Source organism: Lepisosteus oculatus, chromosome 1 (assembly GCF_040954835.1).
Source record: "Lepisosteus oculatus isolate fLepOcu1 chromosome 1, fLepOcu1.hap2, whole genome shotgun sequence".
Lineage (NCBI taxonomy): Eukaryota > Metazoa > Chordata > Actinopteri > Semionotiformes > Lepisosteidae > Lepisosteus > Lepisosteus oculatus.
Genome location: NC_090696.1, coordinates 72,608,022 through 72,625,982, shown reverse-complemented (window position 1 = coordinate 72,625,982; position 17,961 = coordinate 72,608,022). Strand labels below are relative to the sequence as shown.

At 35.7% G+C, this 17,961-nt stretch overlaps 2 protein-coding genes across 2 annotated transcripts in view; both read right to left on the bottom strand.

The window, feature by feature from the left end:
* Nucleotides 1-453: 453 nt before the first annotated feature.
* Nucleotides 454-5,793, bottom strand: scpp1 (secretory calcium-binding phosphoprotein 1). Its single transcript, XM_069192679.1, has 5 exons — nt 5,719-5,793; nt 5,175-5,242; nt 5,048-5,071; nt 3,091-3,126; nt 454-2,216 (listed from the first exon to the last, which is right to left on the bottom strand). The coding sequence occupies exons 2-5, from the start codon at nt 5,238-5,240 to the stop codon at nt 699-701; spliced, it is 1,644 nt and encodes a 547-aa protein (XP_069048780.1). The 5' UTR covers nt 5,241-5,242; nt 5,719-5,793; the 3' UTR covers nt 454-698.
* Nucleotides 5,794-10,815: 5,022 nt separating this feature from the next.
* Nucleotides 10,816-17,961, bottom strand: part of LOC107077159 (dentin sialophosphoprotein-like) — a 30,132-nt gene continuing 22,986 nt past the window's right edge. Inside the window, exons 13-19 of the mRNA XM_069194288.1 lie at nt 17,465-17,497; nt 15,933-15,962; nt 15,600-15,635; nt 15,446-15,481; nt 15,285-15,320; nt 14,266-14,325; nt 10,816-13,548 (exon numbers count right to left, since the gene is read on the bottom strand). Of these exons, the coding sequence (XP_069050389.1) occupies nt 13,180-13,548; nt 14,266-14,325; nt 15,285-15,320; nt 15,446-15,481; nt 15,600-15,635; nt 15,933-15,962; nt 17,465-17,497 (600 nt within the window). The 3' untranslated portion in view covers nt 10,816-13,179. The remainder of the gene's footprint in view (nt 13,549-14,265; nt 14,326-15,284; nt 15,321-15,445; nt 15,482-15,599; nt 15,636-15,932; nt 15,963-17,464; nt 17,498-17,961) is intronic.

Below are 17,961 nucleotides of genomic sequence, written 5' to 3'. Positions count from 1 at the left end.
CTAGTTGACTGTGGAAGTTACCATGAAGTACCAAAGGCAAAAACAAATAAGCTTCATCAGTTGAATTAAGTGAAAGATTTGGGGAGCCCAGAATGCAGAGGTCTAGAGTGGAATTTAGGAAGGGCACCATAGTTAACACCAGTACTCTTATGAACACTAACTAATACTGCATATTCAGTGATTAAGCATTTAGAACCTCATTTTTAACTTCTCATCCGAAGAACTGACCATTGTTCATTACATTGTCTTCTATCATCACACTATTTTGTCCAGTTCATTGGTTGTTATGAATGTACCAGCTTGGAAAAAGGAGTTGGTAAAAATAATAACAACAATAATGCATTATATTTAAGTCAACAAAAATGCAATCAAACTACAAATAATACAAGAAACGTGACTTAATATTTGATGTTTATTTAACATACTATACTTAACAATTTTTACATATTCCACAAAATGGACATTGACAATGAACCATACATTATAATACAATATTTATACCTAAGCTCCTTTGCTCTCATAATCAATACCTCAATAAACCATAATACTACACAACCTTGTATCTAAATATTTCTATTTTGTGTCAAAAATAGTAAAAAACTAAATATCTTTGACAGCAATACTTAAATTACAAGATCTGTGATTGAAAGACCCATGTATTTCTTTTTTATTTCAATGATCCTTCAAGATTATGGTGTTTATTTCTTCTCCTGACTGCTACTGTTATGATCAGAGCCATTATCTGAGTGATTGGAGGTGTTGCATGAGTCACTGGAGTCTGAGGAGTCAGAGTCACTGGAGTCACTGGAGTCACTTGAGCCACATGAGTCACTGGAATCACTGGAATCACTGGAGTCACTGGAGTCACTGGAATCACTGGAGTCACTAGAGTCACTTGAGCTACACGAACTGGAATCACTGGAGTCACTAGAATCACTGGAGTCACTGGAGTCGCTTGAGCTACATGAAGAGCTGGAATCACTAGAGTCACTAGAATCACTGGAGTCACTTGAGCTACACGAACTAGAATCACTGGAATCACTGGAGTCACTTGAGCTACATGAAGAACTGGAATCACTAGAGTCACTAGAGTCACTTGAGCTACATGAGGAACTGGAATCACTAGAGTCACTAGAGTCACTGGAGTCACTTGAGCTACATGAAGAACTAGAATCACTGGAGTCACTGGAGTCACTAGAATCACTGGAGTCACTTGAGCTACACGAACTGGAATCACTAGAATCACTGGAGTCACTAGAGTCACTAGAATCACTGGAGTCACTTGAGCTACACGAACTGGAATCACTAGAATCACTGGAATCACTAGAGTCACTGGAATCACTGGAGTCACTTGAGCTACATGAAGAACTGGAATCACTAGAGTCACTGGAATCACTGGAGTCACTTGAGCTACATGAAGAACTGGAATCACTAGAGTCACTGGAATCACTGGAGTCACTTGAGCTACATGAAGAGCTGGAATCACTGGAGTCACTTGAGCTACATGAAGAACTAGAATCACTGGAGTCACTAGAATCACTGGACTTGCAAGAGTCACTGGTGTCTTTTGATTCTCTGGAACTTTTATTGGCACTAGTGTGAGATGAAGAACCACTGGGATCATCTCCCTGCATGCCTTCGTCGTCAAAGTCATAGTTGTCTATTGTTTCTTGGAAGGTGAATAGATCAGCAGCATTCTCTGCTTTATCATCGCTATGTCGTTTTTCATAGGGTGTCTTACTCATTTCACGTTCCCCAGGCTTTGCAAATAAGAGCACTTCATTATCTTGGGCTTCTACACTTTTCTGAACACTAAAATATTTAAGATTTCCATCTCTTGTATCTGCCCTAGTGCTTTCAAAACCACGTACTTCATTTGTGAGATTTCTAATGGCAGCCGTGTTCTGTACATTTCCCTCTATGACAGGAACTCTGATTTCATGATTTACTTTATCTTCACCATAGCTGTCATCACCACTGAAGTCTCTGAATATGTAACTGACATAAGTCGTTGTACCGTTTTCAAATAAACCAGCGTCTCTAATACTCAAAGTGTCTCCTGAACCACCATTGTCACCAGACTGCTCCTCAGAACTGCTGTCAGAATCCTCCTCTGAACTGCTTTTTGACTCAGAACTGCTTTTAGAATCCCCGTTTCCTCTCCCAGAAACATCTCTATCCAGGCTGAGAAGAGTGATATTCCCATTGAAGTGGAACTAAGTTGAAAACAAAATAATAGCAGACCTGTGTTAGTTTTAACTCATCATATATTCAATCATATCGCATATCCTTTATGCCCTATTCATTTAATGATTTCTATATATAAATCTAATTATACCTTTCCGGTTTTGGTATATTTGATGGTCAAGCGGTCTTCAAAATATATTTCACTGACAGTGAAAAATAAGGACTGTATTTTCAAATAATTATTTGAGCATGTAACAATCTAAATGTGTTCCGGCAAACCTAGGTTTTATATCACAGTTCTGATGTAATTATACAATGCTATGGGCACATGAAAACGATAGAACTCAATTTGTAATGTGCAAACCAGTGACCATCAAGTATACCTGACCTAGGGCTAAGTCAAGCCCATTAACCCCAGAAGTGATATATGTCTCCAAAAGGACTGTACCACTTAAAACTCTTTCAAAAGCCTGGAATCTGCAATGATAGAGCATGATGGTATAGAATGAACAGCAGATAGGGAATATTCTAAGTTCTGAATGGATGCTAATGGACTGGTGTACCCCTACAGGAAGAGAGCAGCCGTGTCTTCTCAGCTTAACCTGCCAGCCCTTACTTCTAGACTATGGGATAATCTCTCGTTTGCTACAGACCTCACTAGTTTAAGCTAGTTAACTAGTCACTAGTTCACATAGCAGCTATGGAATTCAGAATGGAGTGGTTGTCACTTCTAAACTGTAAATCGGCACATTGATATATATATATAGTAATATTTAAATGGGCACGATGGGTACACCAAAGAATGAAAACCTTGATTTACTGTTGTTTAAAGGACAATGCATAATGCATAAATGTGTGGTAATTAATTTGACCAATAATGCAATATCTACACAACATTCTTACCTCTTCTTCTATGGCACTGCTGTTTTTACCACTTGCCTGGGAGGAAACAAACAGAAAATAAAAAAACTACTATTGCAAAGAGCTGGAAAGCAAAGTATACAGGATGTCAATTACTGAATCCAACTGCAATCAAGATAAAACTGATACTGATGCATATGGAAGATTTACAGTCTGTTGTCAGAATATCAAACAGTTCCTCTCTATTTACTGCTACAGGAGAACATAAGAAAGATCACAAGGACACTTGACCAATCCAGAAAGCTCTGCAGCGATTAATTGATCCAAAGATCTAATTCGCCCTTTTCTTTAAAGAAGCCTTTGGTTTTGCTTAAACACAGTTTTACTACATTTTCACATGTACTTTTGTGTAGTTTCCACTTGTGCTCCATGGTTAATGTTTCCCTGTTCATTCTAAAGAAATCTGTACACAATAAATGGTCAACTTTCTCTTTTCTCAAAAATCCTCAAACTTTTTTGAGGACTTTGAATACTTGAATCAGGTGCCCTCATAGTCTTTGTTCAAGACTACAAAAAGTGGGTCTCCTTGAGCCTGTCAGTGTAAGATATTCCCTTAAGGCCCACAATGTATCTTGTGTAGATGGCTTCCAGCTCAGCAATATTTTTTCTCCACTGATGTGACTAAAACAATAAACAATATTCTAAATGAGGGACATACTAGTGTATTATAAAAATAGAACATACTGTAGAAATCCCTTTATTTAAATTCTGTGCTTTTACCTATAAGTCCTATCCTTTTGCCTGTTTAATTGCTTTCCCATATTTTCTAGATGGTGTGTCAACATAAACTACTAAGTCTTTTTTCATATGAAGTATATTCTAGATCAGATCCCATTTTGTATTTATAGTTTTTTACTACTTGCAATCAAAACCCTGCTCTGTTCTACATTAAATGTCATCTGCCAGGTGTTTTCAGTCTTGAATTTTATCTAATTTAAAAAAATAATAATTTTGCTGCTTCTACAGTGTTGGCTTGCCCTCCTTATTTATCATCTGCAAACTGGTTTATTAACTATACCAGAATTTAGATAATTGAAATAAATTAAGAAGAGCACTGGTCCTACAGCTGATCCCTGTGGTACTCCACTAATTATAATCGCTAAATTTATGCATTCACCCTTCGTCTGTACTGAAACTGGTTATTTAATAACCCGTCTTCAAGTCAAACACACATTTTTCTGAATGCTTACCACCACAAATTTAAGAATTAATCATTAATTCTTAAATTCTTAAAAAGCCTTCTGAAAATGTACTGTAAATATGCCACATCATATACTCTATATATAATGTTTATCCATTGCTGTTGTAGCTTGTTAAAAAACTCTAACAAGATAGTTAGGCAAGACTTAACTCTTCTTAATCTGTGTTGACTATTATGATATAATTTTCACAAAGGTGGTCTTATGGTGTATTTCTAATAATTATTTTCTTAATAGAAATCAGACTTATTGATCTATAATTACTTGATTCAGTTTTCTCGACCATTTCAATGATGGGTACTTTGTTAGTAATTTGCCAGTCTCTGGTACTACTTCTGTCTTAAATTAAGTGTTGGAAAAGTTGCATCAATGCCTTCTGAATAACAGAAACAGAAGGATTTTTGCAAAGACTTTTCAAGACTTAACATTATGAGTATTGTATTGCTATTTTCTGTGAGCTCTGTCAATGAATCCAGTCTGCCTTTGGCTCTATCATTGTTTAAAGTATATTAAATTTAATCTGACATTTATGATTATTTATAAACAACAAATAAAAGCATAGCATGTATATATGCTATACAAAAACCAATAGACTTTTTCAGCTAATCAAGCTATCTGTTTCCTGGATGTGGAGAAACTTTCCCAGTATAAATAGAATACATTTGAATACTGACAGATCTTAGCTGACCTATACTTGTAAGACTTGCTATTTCATTAAATTAATGATTTACTGTACTTACAAGAATGACATCTTCTTGGGGAATCTAGAAAATAAAAAGGCCATGAGATGCAATTAGATCTGAAATGTCTGCTTTTGAATTCTAAATTAAACAGGTATTATTACACTTAAGTACAGCGATAACTTACTGGAAGTGTGTAGCCCATCCCTAACAAGCAAAATAGAAGCAAAATGGTCTTCATGATCCTGCTCATTTCTGTGAAAATAGGTCATAGAGCACAGTATTAATAACAACACTCTTCCAACAAATATTGTTGATAAGATGAAAGCTATGTCTTTAAATCATTGAAATAGGTGACACACACCTGTGCTTTAAAAGGACACATGCAGTTCAGTGATGACATAGTTCTAACACAGTGCATTGTGAAGTACAGTACATATGAAGGAAAAAAAATGCTTTCAGGCATTTAAGACCCCATCAATGTTAACCTGCATCTGTATAAGGTAAAAATGCATGCAGTAAGTCCTGTTTGCTCTTTGAACTTGGTTTGGACTGATGGTAAATATTTTGCAAAATATGTAAAGCAAAACAGGTGACTGTGATGTTCTCTGCTCTCCTCTGCGCTGTTTGCTCTCCAGAAAATTGGAGGCAAATGTAATGATGAGAAGCAGATCAAAATGCAGTATTGCACGTAACAGAAATATCGAATTCAAGGCAGCCTTTCTCCTTACCTTACAGTTTTGCTTAGTGGCTATGGGCACTTCAGCTCTGAGAAAGCTGTTTCCAGGAGCAGGCAGGTCTCCTTCTATGGACTGCGAGCTCTTCTTGATTGGTGGTTTTTTAAAGGGCCTCAGGTAGAACACAACAAATCTCTACACCGTGACGAAAGCAAGGCTGTAAGGTGTGACTAACTTTCACTTGAGGGAGGGAAGATCCCACACACTCCTTTGTCTTAAGATATATTTACCCCCCCCAAAACAAGCTCCTATGACCAAATAATAGCTAAGGAGGTTTCTGCTTGATTGGGGGCCTTATCAAAGATTTATGTTTTGGGCTCTAAATGTATATAATTACCACAAAAAAGTACTGTAAGGAGAATATATATTAAACCAATTTCCACCTTCACAACTCCATTACTTACTCCATTACTGCAGTTCCTTTAGGAAAATATTTACATTAACAAGTAAGAAGCACATCCCTTCCCCCTTTCTCCTTTACCGTTTGAGTCAGGTGGCTCATAGCAGTTTATTTTAGGACGTGCACAAAAATGCACAAAAACAGTACTCCACATTTACTCCACATTTTCTTTTTCATATTTAGTTTCCATTGATGTGAAGTTTTGAGTATTTTCATTTAAGTACTGCTTACAGGGATTTGCATGTTGACTAAGGATTTAAAGATTTGAAAATAGTTGCTACGCATATATCATGAAATGGTTTTTAATTTGAAAAAATGGAGTGTAACATACAAAATATTCTTCAGTATGGTTTAAGCCTTGAGTTCAGAAATGCTTTTTAACTTAAAATTTGAAGTTCTATGTATACAGTTCTTGTAACACCTGAACAGCTAACCTTCAGAATGAACTTTTGTGGTGAGTCATAATTACATCTGGTCAGACTGTTAGGAACGTGCCTGTTGTAAATACAAAACAAGTGCTTAAACCTTTTATTGCTCTGAAGACACTGTGGTGTGTAATACAGTACCTATTCTTTACAAAATACATGTTTAGATGACTATTGTTGATAGCCACGTTTTCTCCCTACCAAAAGTTTATTTGCTGGCATAGATTAATCATAACAAAACAATTGTCATTAGTTGTACTTAACTTCATAAATATGTTGAATATGTTGAATGCCAAAAGGATCAAAGGGTAACTACATAATATTCTGCATAATGTTTACAGTTTTACATTTTAGAATGAAAAATTATCAGTAACGTTCAGAAGTTAAGGAAATTCCAGCAGTGAAAAGTGCCTTTAATACCTCTCTCTTATTCCTGATTGTGCACAGTAAATTGTTGTTACTTTCTAGCCCAAAAGAGTGATGAAGTGAGGTTATACAGTATAAGATCAAAGCTGGAACAACAAAACTGAGTAAATTACTTTGGATGTGGCAACACCAGAAAATAGAGGATTCTGGTATATCCTTTGTCATCATATGACATAGCGTGGCATGGCGGTGTTAGGGCCTCATAGCTCTTGGGTTCAGTTCTGGATTGGGTTCCTTCTGCATGGTGTCTGCACGTCTCCTCATACTAGGTGCTCCTGTTATCTCCCACCTTCCAAAGACGTGCAAAGATATGCAGCCTTGATTAATTGTTAGTTAACCTCTAAATCATTCCTTTGCGCTTAGGTTTGTTGGTGAGTGTGTGCCCTGTGACGGACTGTCCAGTCAAGTCTACTGTCTTACCTTGTGCCCAGAATAATATTCCAGTATATATTCCAGACTGCCACCACCCTTATCAGGATTAAGCGGTTTATTATATCTTATTGGACGATGGATCATGTTGATGTACATAGTTTTCATTGTTTTCACCAATACAATCCAGCTATATTTTGCCAGGCATAAATATAAATGTAGGAGCATATTAATGTGAAAGGATGCCTTTTACTTTCAATTAATGTCAAATCATGACAAAATTCCAAAATTACTAGACATTTCACTTTTTAGATGTAATAAAAAGGATGTACATAAAAAGTAATAACAGAAGACAGCCAACCATACCATGTTACTTACATTCCCTTATTAAAACCAATTTGAATTCTATTTAAAGATTAAATAAATAAACTATAATATTTTATTTGATGTGAAAATCCAAAACAAGTGGATATGAGCTTAATGTTAATTTATGTCATGCAAAATGGATTGTAATTGGCGGTGTCAGACAGTGTTTAGGTAAATGGGGTTCATAAAATAAAATAACTAATCTTTCGGGCAAGTAAACTAAAGGCTATAAAGCAGTTAACCAGATTGTTTAACAAACCCATTAATTTATAAGGAGAAAGAAAGCACTATATAAAACAATTAAAAAAGAACAACACATAAAAAATTATATTAGCAAATCCAAGCAAGAGATGGAAGAGAATATTGCAATGGAAGATAACAAATATTTTTTTTCGGTATTAGATCATCAATAAAAAAGCAAATGATGTTTAGGAAAAAGCAATGTATGATTTTAGTTGAATGAGAAAATGCAATGGCTAATACATTTAATGAATACTATCTAATTTTTTTCTGTTTCAATTTACATTCCATTAAATTGGCAAAGGCTTTTATTCACAGTATAGCATTGGATTAAGGATGCAAATAACAGCACCAGTATGCTAAGTATGTCTCATGTCTCAGGCGGAAGAAGTCCCCGAAGAAGGCTCCACAGTCGAAATGTTGTGTTTCTTTTCTTCTCTTTTTAGCATGGAATAAACCTTTACTTGTTCTTTTGCAGCCTACGCGTGCTGATGCAGCTACTTACTTGAATGGCTATTAGTATTAGTTAATTGAGGTTACAAGTTCTTGAAGCACTTAAGAAAAGCACTTAAAAATGTGATATCTGGTGTTATTTTATTTAAGGGAACAGGGTATATTTTTCAGAGACAGTTTCCAAAAATATTCCTGAAGCCACTCAAGAGTGGACTAATATACACTGACTGGCCAATGACACCAAAAGCCTTATTTGTATTTCACAAGAAGTATGGATATGATCATTTGAACAATCATTTATTTGGAAATAGGATTCAAAGGATAGTCAACATGGATGTATGAAACGTGAATCTTTCTCAGCTGTTTTTAAACAAGTATTATGGGGGTCTGGAACAAACTACCCTGCCATTTTGTTGAAGCTGATACCCTGTGTTCTTTCAAGAAATGTTTCAAAGAGATACAGTACTTTGACCACTTATAGTAGCTGCTCATAACCACATGAGCTAGATGGGCTCATCTAGGTGTTAGGTGTTACTATCTTTGTGGGAATATTTTCTCAGATTTTGTCCCCACATCGACAGCAATGTATGCCCATACACATGCAGTACATCTATAAATTAAACATTACTGCCTAACACAGATGGTATTGCTGCCTAGCTAAATTAACACAGCTATAGTTAACTGTTACTGTCCAAAGTGGAGAGAATCTGTTGAATGCAGTGTTCAATCATTCATCTAATAGTATGTTAATACGAACCCCTATGAAGAATATTAGTAATAAAACATAGACAATGTATGTTTTGTGTGCAATGGATTACAGTATGGCATGGTGACATAGTAGTTAACACAGATTTCCATGTTCTCTTCATTCTGTAAAATGGTTTTCAATCCACTTTTAAAGAAAGATGAAAAGGGCTGTGTTAGCTATAATGAAATTAGAATGATACAGTATTCCAAATTCTATTTGTTCCTATATCATAATTTCTTTATTACTCTTTGCATTGAATTACTGCTGTAATTCTAATTGTATTTCTTATAAAGCAGGGGTGTAGCAATTTAAAAGAATGTTTCATGTATTCTCTAGTTTCTGCTCTACTGAAAACCAGATCAGTTAAGGCTGCATATGAGGTGAGGTGTTACTGAGAATCTAAATGAGCTTTTTTTCCTGCTGTACATATCAGATTTACTTAATAAAGAATTAGCAATCATTGTTATTAAATGATTAAAAAACAGAAGGCAATAAAATTGTTGAAAACTTGTTTGCCACAGCATTCTGCAGAGTCAGCAAAGAAAATATTTTGTGTACATTACTCTCTTAATGTTCTTGTCAGCATTTTTAACACTGAGTACTGTCATTTAGAAATCACAATAAAATAAATCTATGTAATTTAATGCAAACTTGGCAATTTTCTCTGCAGGTTCATTCTTGTGATTTAGTTACAACTGTGTTATGAATCTATGAATGTACACTTTTGCACCTGTAGTTCACAATTATACAAAATATTATATTGAATGCTTTTGAAATACAGTATATATAGCACTAAGAAACAATGATAGAAACTGTGAGAATAATTTGAAACTATGAACATTTAATAATACTTTAGTTGATAACTGGTGTAGCCTTAGTGCTGAAGAAGTAGGAGTATACCTTTATTTGAGTATTATTTCAATTCACGGTTCAATGAGTTCAGTGAAAGACAATTCTCTTTGCATCCATTAGCAGAAAGATACTTATTCCTGGAAGGGGTAACCCAGAGCCTGTGCTGAATGCATAGGCCAAAACAGAACTACATCCTGGGTGCAGAAGCCAGTCAATCCAAGGACAAGCACACAATTTAGAGACACCCATTAATGGGTGGAAATCAAAGCACCTGGAGACAATTCATGCAGACAACATAATGGGACACGTGCCCAGGATCCAAGAGCTTTGAAACAGCAGCACTCACCACCACACAACCCTATCAGCAGGAAGCAATAGTTTAAAACAATTGAAAGAATTGCCCCTCTCTAGTGTTTAAACTTTTTGTTCTACCAAACAAGCTTGCATAGTGTTGCAGCAGTTTTCCTTTCAGAAACTCCTGAATGAGAGATGTAATTATCTAAATGGAGGCACGAAGGCTGAAATTGCTATGTAGTGAGTGCAACTATTATTTATAGTTTTCTTTTGTGCTTTCTCCTAAATGGTGACAGAGAACCAGCTTATGGATGCTTGAGATATTTTCATCCAAATGACAGCATGTGTCCAAAACATTGCATCATGTGTTGTTGTATCGGTTTAAAAAAATGTGCTGACTACAGGCTGAATGCTTCCCTTATTTTTTTTGCATGTGAAGACCCTGTTCATTGAATTTAAAAAAACATACGTTCAAATACTTTTTTTTTTAAAAGGAAGGAAGTTTATAGAACATATCTCTACCATTTCATTACACAAGCACATCACGGTGAAACAATTTAACAAGCTGGTGTATTTTCTGTACAAGACAGAACAGACAACATATCCCAAGCCTTTTATGAATAAAGTTTATAGTTAGAGTTTGTAAAACCTTGAAGAACAAGTATATTCCCTGGGGCTCTGTGTGTACAGCAAAACACCCACACATCCATTATCCCACATAGTCACTTGTCCTTGTGAGGGTCACAAAACGGGGCTTTGAAAAAAATCTAATATAACTAATATAATCTAATATATTTTCAATTCATACTCTGATAATTTGTATGTCTAGAAGGGCATGGATTTCTACTGGTCGTCCAAGACACCAGTCTAGTTTTCATTCCATCCATACTTTATTCAATACAGGGTCACAGAGGGGCTGGAGCCTATCCCAGCAAGCTACAAGTACAAGGCAGGATACATCCTGGACAGGATGCCAGTCTATCGCAGTAGAGAAACAGACACAGACACACTGGGGCCAATTTTCCCAGAAGGCAGCGAACCTACCAGTTTGTCTTTGGACTGTGGGAGGAAACCTGGGCTCCCACACAGACACAGGAAGAACATACAAACTCCAAGCAGATAGTAGCAACTGAGGAACTGAGGAATTGAACCCAGGGCCCCAGCACTGTGAGGCACCAATGCTAACCACTGTGCCATCAGACACCCATTTTAGTTCCTACTGAAAGCAATTTATGAGAAGTGAAAATAACAACAGCAATCAAAGTTTTAGTTATCAACATAGTTTCCTGGTTTATACATTTATAATTTGTTTTTTCAGATTCAGATTCAGATTTCAGATTCAGATTTCCTTTCCAGTTGAAAAATTAATCACAAAATCATTCAATGAGAAAAATAAATTATCCATCTACTTTCTACCTCCTTGGAGGAAAAAAAGCTTATTTTGTGTATCATTCCCATTTTGAGTTGCTGCGATAACCTATAGTTGAGTTTTGTACTGTTTGCACTACAATGTGTAAAGAGTTTATTTGTGTATTAATGTGACCGTGCTCTGGGATCCTTAAATATGATGAAAAAAACTTTCAAAACATCACATTTTTATTTCTTACTTTGGTAATTTATGAAGTAGAAAGTAAGAATAAACGTGTACAATGAAATATCTTTTTAAATTCAGTAGCTTTTAATAAATAAAGTTATCTGGGATCTTCAATAAATAAGTACAAACTTAAATACTGTGATATTATGAAAATATATATTCAAAAATATGAAAAGAAAAGATCAAACACAGAAATAAAAACAAAAGATTCAGATTTGCTTTAAATGAATAAAGACTTTACATTTTATAATTGATACTTTAAAGCACAGATTAATGATTTCTGTGACATATCCATTCCTGATTTTTTTTTATCTTACAGATATTCTAATAATAGCAATTAATTTCATTTCAGTCAAGAATTACATTTGCCTTGAGTACATTACATATATTTGGAGGTTAGTGTCTTTAATTCCATGTTAAACAGAACTATTATTATAATAATTACCTCCTGGACAAAATTACTTTTTAATATATAATTATATATTTTTTATTTATAAAACACTAAAATGTCACTTAAATAATAAGAAGAGTTCTCATTGTATAATACAACTATCTCTTTGAATATAAAGAGATTTCAATAAAAATATAACAATGTAAAGTAATAAGAGCAAAAGATATTTCCTTAAACATAATGCTGGCATTTATAAAGTCATTGTCTAAAGTTAATACAAAGCTCAGAAAACCTGCTCATACTATACTTCAGTTTCCACAATTTATACACCAGATGTGTAGCAAATCAAACATATTGTAGAAATGTTTTTGTTCAAAGTTCACTGTGATAATAAGTGTGAAACTGAAAAAAATCCATCGGTTTGTATTGCATTATGATTTCTTTGTGTGCATGATGTTCGAAAATTACCAGATTCAAAATTAACAGAAGGTATCTGCATATATTGCAAATTATTTATCAATATATTGATTGAACTCTATTGCCTTGATGTTGTGAATTTGAGTCTGGTGATTTTAAATTGAAAGGTAAAAATAGGAAAAGGAAAAATAAAATAAACATTTCTGAATATAAAGTGCACATTGTTGTGCTAATTTAGACAAAACAAAATTGACAATTTTTTTTGTTTCAGTCTTGGGATTGTAACAGCTATACAGGAATCCACTGACATAATGCATTTTTTTAATCCTTATATATCAAGTTTTGTTTTCCTTGCTTCACTATTTACCACACATCTATTGTGCACAGTTGTTTAAAAGACGTCAACCAGCTGACATTTTCCCTGAACTTAGAGTAAATATAAAATAAAAGGCTTTAGAAGAGAAAAGACAGTTGAAACAATCACCAGGAGTGCGCTTCGATTTGCCCATCGTCAAGCATGAGCAAATCATCATTTAGCTCATAGGTGTCGTCTCCGATGTCGCCGAAGGAATACTCGTCGCTTTCCTCGTCGCAGTCGTCGCTGTCCCCGTCTTTATCGCACTTTTCTCCTTTTTTGTAGCCGCCTTTGTCGGCGTTGCTGTCGTTACCGTCGCTTTCCGTGCTGTGGCCGTTCTCACTGTTATAATCCTCCCCATCTTTTTCCTCTTCCTCCTCGTTACCGTCTTCCCCGCTGATGTCTCTCCGGTCGCTCGTGTTGTGCTCCGTGCTGTGGCTGTAGGTGCTGTCTTCATCGCTTTTGAGTTTGATCTTAAAAACTCTTACCCTGTTCTGGTGATACAAAATTCCAAGACATTCCTTAAAATCAATACCACCTTCCAGTGAACAAAGTTTATCACAGAAATAAATGTTATTGTGTTTGTTCTGCAACCTCTGTAGGATGTGAATAGTACACATATGTTTTTAAAATAGTTATTTGAACATCAAGAATTAAAATATCAATTGAAGTGACTGTTTTTGTATTCCTATAGGACATGGCTTTGCCCCCTGTGCAGATTATTTGCATTTGATTTCGAGTTTTATTTGACAGTAATAAAACCATTTAGCTGAAGTACATGTAAAATACTTTCTAGTCGAGTCGAATTGAAGGGGATACGTTGTTGTTGGGTATAGTTATACACAAATAGGAAAGACTTTAAGAGAGCAAACGCCATACAGCATCATGACAGAAATGGAAAGGATATGGAAGTGCATTTAAAATTGAGAACGGGAGGGAGTTTCCTTTACACAAAGTCTTGAACAAGACACCCAGCCATGTACGCTGATACGTCCACTTTTTTCTTTCACATTTCAGTATGAGTTCCTTGGATCAACTGGCTACAAAGAATGAAACGACCTAAATGGGCTGATGATTCCTCTCATTTGCAGACCTTCTTATGCTCCCATGTTCTTTAATTTAGTGTAGTTCCTAATGAAATGAGGAAGAGGAAGAAAATAGACTTGTTTTTTAATTAAACGGACACATAATATACAGGAAATGAAACGTACCCTTCTGATAACCTCGTCGCTGTCTCGACTGTCATCTCTGGTATTTCCATTCTCATCACTCTGCAGATTCAAAGGAATAAAACGTGTTTTTTTAGTTACGTTTTCCAAATCTAATTAATTGCACTTCAGTAGCAAAGCACTTTACTTATGGGAGGTGACTCACTTCATATACAGTACCACTGATGTAAAGCACCCCCTGGCTGGAAAGCATCAGCTGTTATGCCTGTGCCAGCAGACCCACTACACAACTGATCAGGTGGGGAAGTGACAAACTGTTTTGCCAACTCAACAGAGGGGCTGCTTTAGGAAGGCCGATTGTGGAGGCCCAGAGTGGATTACAGCCTGGACAGAAGGGTTAACAGCCCTACGAACAATGCCAGGGGAATCTGTAATAATCAAACAGTCAGGATCTCAATCGAACATTTAATGTGTTCAATGGCAGCACCATCAGTATGGTGTCCCCAGTCACCACACTGAGGCCTAAGTTTGGAAATCATGGATCAGGGCAAAACGTATAGCTGATGGATCTATCAGCACAATTTATGGCAGCAACCTGATTTCCCATCCTAGTATTGACGACCAGGCCCAGCTTTGCTGAGATCGCTGAGATAAATGCTGAGATAAAAGCACAGCAGACATGCTTCAGAGTACATCTCTGCTCACAACTGTGCCTCTGCACATGGAGACTTTGATTATGCAGACATGCTCCTCCTATCCATCCACCCATACACTCCTAACACATTGCAAGCTCCATGGCGTCTGACAAGGGAGGTTAGTTTCTGATTGGACGAGACGGGAACCATTCGCTGATGTCATCACAGCCCTGCAGGACTCACATGGGTCACTGCTTGCCAGAGAGCAGAGAGAGCATTGCCACTTGTGGCAAACAGCCACTGCAGGCTGGGTCCCAGAGTTCAGCCTGTTCTCCATGTGGGCAATATTACTGGCTGAGCCAGCCAGAGGCCATTAAAAACATTGATGTCATGTGTTTCAAGAATTTAAGAAAGTTGATGCCTTACCCTGCTTTCAGATGTATCATAAATCTCTTCAGATGTCTGTAAAGATAAAGATGTCATTTAGACTGTAAGTGTCAATACTGCATTTACAATATTTTGATTCCTTGAAAAATGGGATTGAGATCCTGAATAAGGTACAGTATGTGAAGTCGAGTATGGGTTACCTTGTCACCAAAGAACCTGTCCCTTTCTTCAGAGGTCTGTGAAGATACACAGAATTTTTCAGTGTTGCTATGCAGACTATGCTATTTCCACAATTAAAATGGAAAAAAAGGCATGTTACTTATTTTTGATAAATCAATTTTTGTAAAAACTAACCTTGTCTTCTGATGTACTCTCGCTTGTTTCAGAAGTCTGTAATAATGAGGGTACAGAAGGGATTTGATCATTCAAATAAGTACGGATTATTTTTGTCCTGTAGAAAACATTTTGTATGTCATTTACCTGACATGAATATAATTAATTTCAGTAATACTTATTACTGGTAACATTTAAGCAAAATATAATGAGAGGCATTAAATATGTAGCATTGTGTATTGAGTACTAATTTGTTGAGTTTTTAATGCCACTCCACATACTGTATCACAGTTCATATAACAGTTGAAACATTTCAATTAGTCCAAAGTAGAGTTAAAACAATTTTTTTCTCACCCTGTCCAATGAGCTGTCTTCTTCAGACGTCTGCAAAATATGTAATGGGAAGGGTCATATTTAAGTTGTAAGATGTAAGAATTCTGTTTTTGTTCCATTATATAAGTGAATTAGTAACCTGATGAAACACGATTATCTGGTTTGTCAAAGCCATTGTTGGGAGTGACACACAGTAGGTTTTCTTACTTTGTTCTTGTTAATAATAGGACAGATGTTTCTGTACTCTTATGGATGTGCTTTCTATTATATTGGAATCAATGTCTTTGAAATATCTTATGAATGCTTATGTTTTTAATACAGTTCAGGAAACACACACCGTAGTGCATATTTTTTTAAAATTTCCATTCACTTTTTCCTAGTGATTGCATATTGTATGTATTTTTATCTTACTTTCTCCAAGCCTTAAAAAAACACTGCATTGTTGTGTTCTATTGTAAGGTCTTTCCATTGCCTCCAAACCAGCAACACTGCCATCTGATGGTAGACACCAGCAAATGTTTTCTTTTTTTTCACAAACTTTAATACTGCAACCACATTTTCAGTACATTGGAAAGGCAGTATAATATATTAGAAACTGAATGTTGAATGTTTTATGTGGCTTGTCACTTGTAAATCCTAGTTTTAGTAAACATACCTCAACTTAAAAGTGCAATTAACACATAAACAACAAAATAAGTCCCTAACAAGCTTTTCCCATTTGTGTCAAAGAATAAATGATCATCAAATTTACTTTCTATACAGCTGCACTTGAAAAGTTGAACAGCTAGGTTAGACTAAATTCTACTAATTATTAATGCGTGATTTCTTATACATTGATGTCCATAATTTATTTTAGAGTTGATTACACTTCATTATAAAAAAATTGTTTGATCTTTTTGTATCTCAAATAAATTAGACTTGGAAACATTTAAACTAGATAGCTGCACATTATTTTCATTATTTTCTCCGCATGGACTGCTAACTGTGGCTTAAAAATACTGTTATTGTTTGGCTGGGTCACTTTCTGTAAAGATATGTTCTCACTTACCAAATTAAACAGCCTGTTCACCTAACATAAAACTACCCCCATAATTAAAAAAATCCCAGAGTATTGTAGATAGAAGAGGGAACCTGCTTTGTCTACCTCTTGTCACCATCAGCCCCACTACACAGTAGAACAGATGCAAAATTGAGAAATTACTTCTCCAGCTGAGCTCAGGGAGACATTTAATGAAATCCAGATCCCAAGTGGAATTTAGCCAGGGCCACATTGTCGATGTCCCTGCTTTTAAGAACAGTGCCACAGGATTGTTAACAGCCAGATAATTGGAGGCCTGTTTTGATATCTGAAGGATTGCACCTTCTACAGCAAAGCATGCTTATAGTTTGGGAATTCTGGTCCTGAGGGGAGAGTGTCACCATTGGACCACTAACACCTTTTCCTGCAGCAACTACAGAAGCTTACATGCAGAACTTGCTTTTGATAATTCCTTCAGGGTGAAAATATAGTAAAGTGTTCATTGTGAAGTGGATTTTCATTTAACTATAATTACCATGTCTTCAGAAGTACTGTCTTCTTCAGAGGTCTGCAAGGGATAAAATCAGAAGACAATGACACCTCAGAAAGCTATTCCTAAACAATGGAAATTATGCACATCCACCTGTGAACTCTCAAAATTGTAAAACACAAACAGAGGAGACACTGGAAACTAAATTGAAGTAAAGTAGAAAACAGGAGGCAGTATTTTACATGGAGTATAGCGTTGTGGGAGTCGGGAACAAGCTGTTCAGCCATGTTTTTGAAGCTGATGCCATTTTTCTTTTCAAGTAAACAGCTGGGTGAGATGTTTACACCAATCAGTTGATTGGTTAAGCTAGACTGACTTTATGGCCTCCTTTTCTTATATTTGTTATGATTTTTAGATAGTTGTGTACTATACAAATTTGAAGTTATATATTTTGTCATTAGAGGAGCAGCATTACAAAGCCTTTGTGTAATTGTGTGTCAAAAGGTTAAAATGTCTTTTAAAAGAGCGAATCTTTTTTCTTG